Genomic DNA, 3,319 nt, shown 5'->3' on the forward strand with positions numbered 1-3,319 from the left:
CGTTGGATGTTCTGATAGCCAAATGGTCAGCGTGTGTGTGTGTTGAACTGATACAATTACTTTCTGAGTGTGGGTTTGAATCCCGGTCCCGTAAGATAGATAGATAGAGAGAGAGAGAGAGAGAGAGAGAGAGAGAGAGAGAGAGAGAGAGAGAGAGAGAGAGAGAAAGAGAGAGAGAGAATAAAACAAAACAAAAAACCCAAGAACAAAAAGAGCCCCAAAATGGAACAAAAATGTTTTGTTGTGGTTTTTGTTGTTTGTTTTTTGTCCCCTTAGATTCGGTTGTAGTGTAGAGCACAAGAATTGTAGTGCACAACCATTTATAATAATATAGGGAATACAGAAACTACATGTATTAATCTTTTTTATAGAGGCACCAGCTATCCATGTCTTAGGGGCTATTTTAGCCAAAGAAGAACGGGGAGAGTGTCAGCTTTCGACTGCCAACCAGCACAATACCAACTGAAAAAAACAAAGTGTCTCAAATCTATGTCTGGTCTCTGTGGTGTAGCAGTTAGGCCCTTCGTCGTTGCACTTAAAGGACATGAGTTCGATTCCCATGTGAGGAGCAGCCCGCTTCTTAAATGATTAAAATAGAGTCGATGGAGGCGTATAATAGCATCTGCAGTCGCAATATCAGACTTATTTAGACCGAAGAATGAATTTGAGTATTATTACCTCACGAGGAATAGAGTATTTTGTGTCGATTAGTCAAACAGAATTTTTGATCTTTCAAAACACAATTGTTCCCTGAAATTCAGAGCATACTTTGAATAATAATATTTCGGTATCCTTTTTTTTCAGGGCCTTCAAAAAAGGAACTCTGTCAGCCAACCTGTTCCCATGCCTGACTCGGTGTTTTTCTCTCTGTCTTACTGTGAGTTGTTAAAATAACGTTATCTATTGACACCATAATGTTGGTCTCTGTGTTATTGTGAGTTGTTTCAATAACATCATCACTTGTATCGATGTTTTACTCTCTATTATTTTACTTTGAACTGTCTTACGACATTATCTATTGGCACGGTTTCATGTTCTACAATGAGTTATTTTCCTAAAAGCGCGCCTACAGAGTTGTTTTTGGACACAATCAAAAGGTGCGTATGGTATGTGCCCTCTGAGTCTTTCCAAAGATGATATTTTAGAAGTGTCGCTCTAACCAAGGGCACTGTATCTGTAGAAAGGTCTATATGTGGAGCGGGGTGTCTGGGAAAAGGAGTGGGAGGGATAGTTTATGGAAAGAAATTGACTTGCCCCCAAAAAAGATCTTATAGAGGTGTCAAGTGTACCCTTCGCCGTGACGATAGATAAACGTTGCCACTATGACTCTTCTCAGCTCGTGAAAACGTCTTATCAACACCCCGGAGTATCATAGACACAGTGCTTCATTCATTTATAGCCTACCATTTGACGAATGGAACTGAAAATCAAAACCCCTTGTTGTTTTAGCCTTACAACGCAATTTAAAGAGGTCACGCCTTCTTCGTCCAAAAACGATGCAGTATCGAGATATTAATCTATTGAGGCAAACAATTGGTCAATTTCGTTTTACTTCTATCGACCCATCATTGCTGCACAGAACCACAAAGCTGATGACGAAGACCGCCCCTGTCCTGCTCTATTCTGCTCTTCCCCCCCTCATGTTTTCTGTCTTTTCCCTCTTTTTTCCTTGCGAAAAGCACTTTACCTAAAATTCCTATTCGGCTCGGTCCTTTCGAAGACGGGCGTTAAACTCGGAAGTCCCGCCTCTTAAATAACCTAATAGTATTGAAAGGGGCGTTGAACCTATACCATTTCACAATTTTCGCGTCTTTTTTTCAGGCTGGAGCCCTTGTCCTCTTCAGGTTATGGATGAACAATTTTGAGTCTCCAAATTTCCTGGAGGAAGATAACCCTGCGTCGTTTTCTCCATCATTCGTGACCAGGTTAGCACGCCCGTGGCTCTAGATCTTTAAAATGAATTATAATTTTTTAATAAGTAAGAAAGTAAGTTTATTCAGTGTTAAAGGCCATTGGCCCACATCACATCTTATAAAACACTCATTTGTATATTATTATTTTATATCCCAAAAAAAGCAACAACAACAACATATCAACAGCCTATAGTATGCCGTTATTTTGTTGTAAAAGTGCGCAGAAAGGTTACAACAACAGCCACAGCCCCGGAATGACAAAAAACGAAGGAAATAATTAGTGCGCGTAAATTGGTCGCTTTTTAAGCTCAAGAGGGCTATCCCGAAAAATGCTGTTTTGAGAAAATGGAAGATAAAGTTTTTACGCTTTGTTCAATTTCTTTAAAAAACAAGAAGAGTTTCCTTTATAACCAAACAAATAAATACACAACAATGAAACCAAACTTCTCCTGTAGGTAGGGCAATGCTCACTTTTGGTGTAGGTCAAGATTTCTGAAAACCCCCTAAATCTGGGCTAGCCCACTTGTCCTTAACAGCAACCAATTACGTCACACTGTTTATCGCAAGTTAATAATGTATTCGAGTAAACCGTACTGCATCAGAAATGCAATCTGTCACCTACACATTCTGCTTACCTGTGATGTAATGATAAGACCCTCGGCCGTTGTACGCAGGAGACCCGGGTTCTATCCCCGTGAGCGTAATTTTTTGGGGTGTTTTTTGGGGGGTTTCATTAGAGAGTTTTACAGTATTACCTAAACTCTCTGGTTTCTTTTTCTACTAGAACGTTGTATTCCTTTAAGACTGGATTGACTCCGACATACAGGGTCGAAGCAGATTTTCTCCAAGAGATAATCTCTAGATAATAGTGTCAATGGTGGTATAAAACTTCCACCATTCCTTCTTCTTCTTTAAAAAAAATTCTTTCTTTTTTTCTTTATTTTCAAAACAGAGCTTTGACCTTGACCTACCTGCTGCCCTTCAACCTCTGGCTGCTGCTATGCCCCGCCCATCTCAGCTATGATTGGCAGGGCGGGAGTATCCCGCTCTTGGAGTCTGTGACAGACTCTCGCAATCTGGTGACCTTGACCTTCTGTGTCGGCGCCGTCTGTCTGGCCCGGAAGTGCTGGCGGGATCTCTGGGAGAACGTAAGTTATAGTGCAGTGAGTGCATAGGCTTTTTTGGGGTATTTGTTTTCTCATACTGGTCAAAGAATACTTTGTAAATGTTTTGTGCATCAAGTTGAGAAAGACATATATGACATGACAGCGCTCTACCCAGAGCTTGTGTTTTCACGAGATGGAGCGCTTTAGAAAGTTTTAGTTTTTCGTCTTCTCTTCTTCTTCTTCTTAACATCATCATCATCATCATCATCATCATCATCATCATCATCATCATCATCATCA

At 40.4% G+C, this 3,319-nt stretch overlaps 1 protein-coding gene across 1 annotated transcript in view; it reads left to right on the plus strand.

Annotated features, from left to right (window-relative positions):
* The window catches only part of LOC101864018 (protein O-mannosyl-transferase TMTC1), a gene marked incomplete at its 3' end in the record, with an annotated part of 47,243 nt that extends 44,182 nt beyond the window's left edge, over nucleotides 1–3,061 (plus strand). Inside the window, 3 exon segments of the mRNA XM_013087836.2 lie at nucleotides 805–877; nucleotides 1,822–1,925; nucleotides 2,866–3,061. Coding sequence (XP_012943290.2) covers nucleotides 805–877; nucleotides 1,822–1,925; nucleotides 2,866–3,061 — 373 coding nt within the window.
* Between the last annotated feature and the right edge of the window lie 258 nt (nucleotides 3,062–3,319).

This window comes from Aplysia californica, unplaced genomic scaffold (assembly GCF_000002075.1).
Source record: "Aplysia californica isolate F4 #8 unplaced genomic scaffold, AplCal3.0 scaffold00645, whole genome shotgun sequence".
NCBI classification, from domain to species: Eukaryota; Metazoa; Mollusca; class Gastropoda; order Aplysiida; family Aplysiidae; genus Aplysia; species Aplysia californica.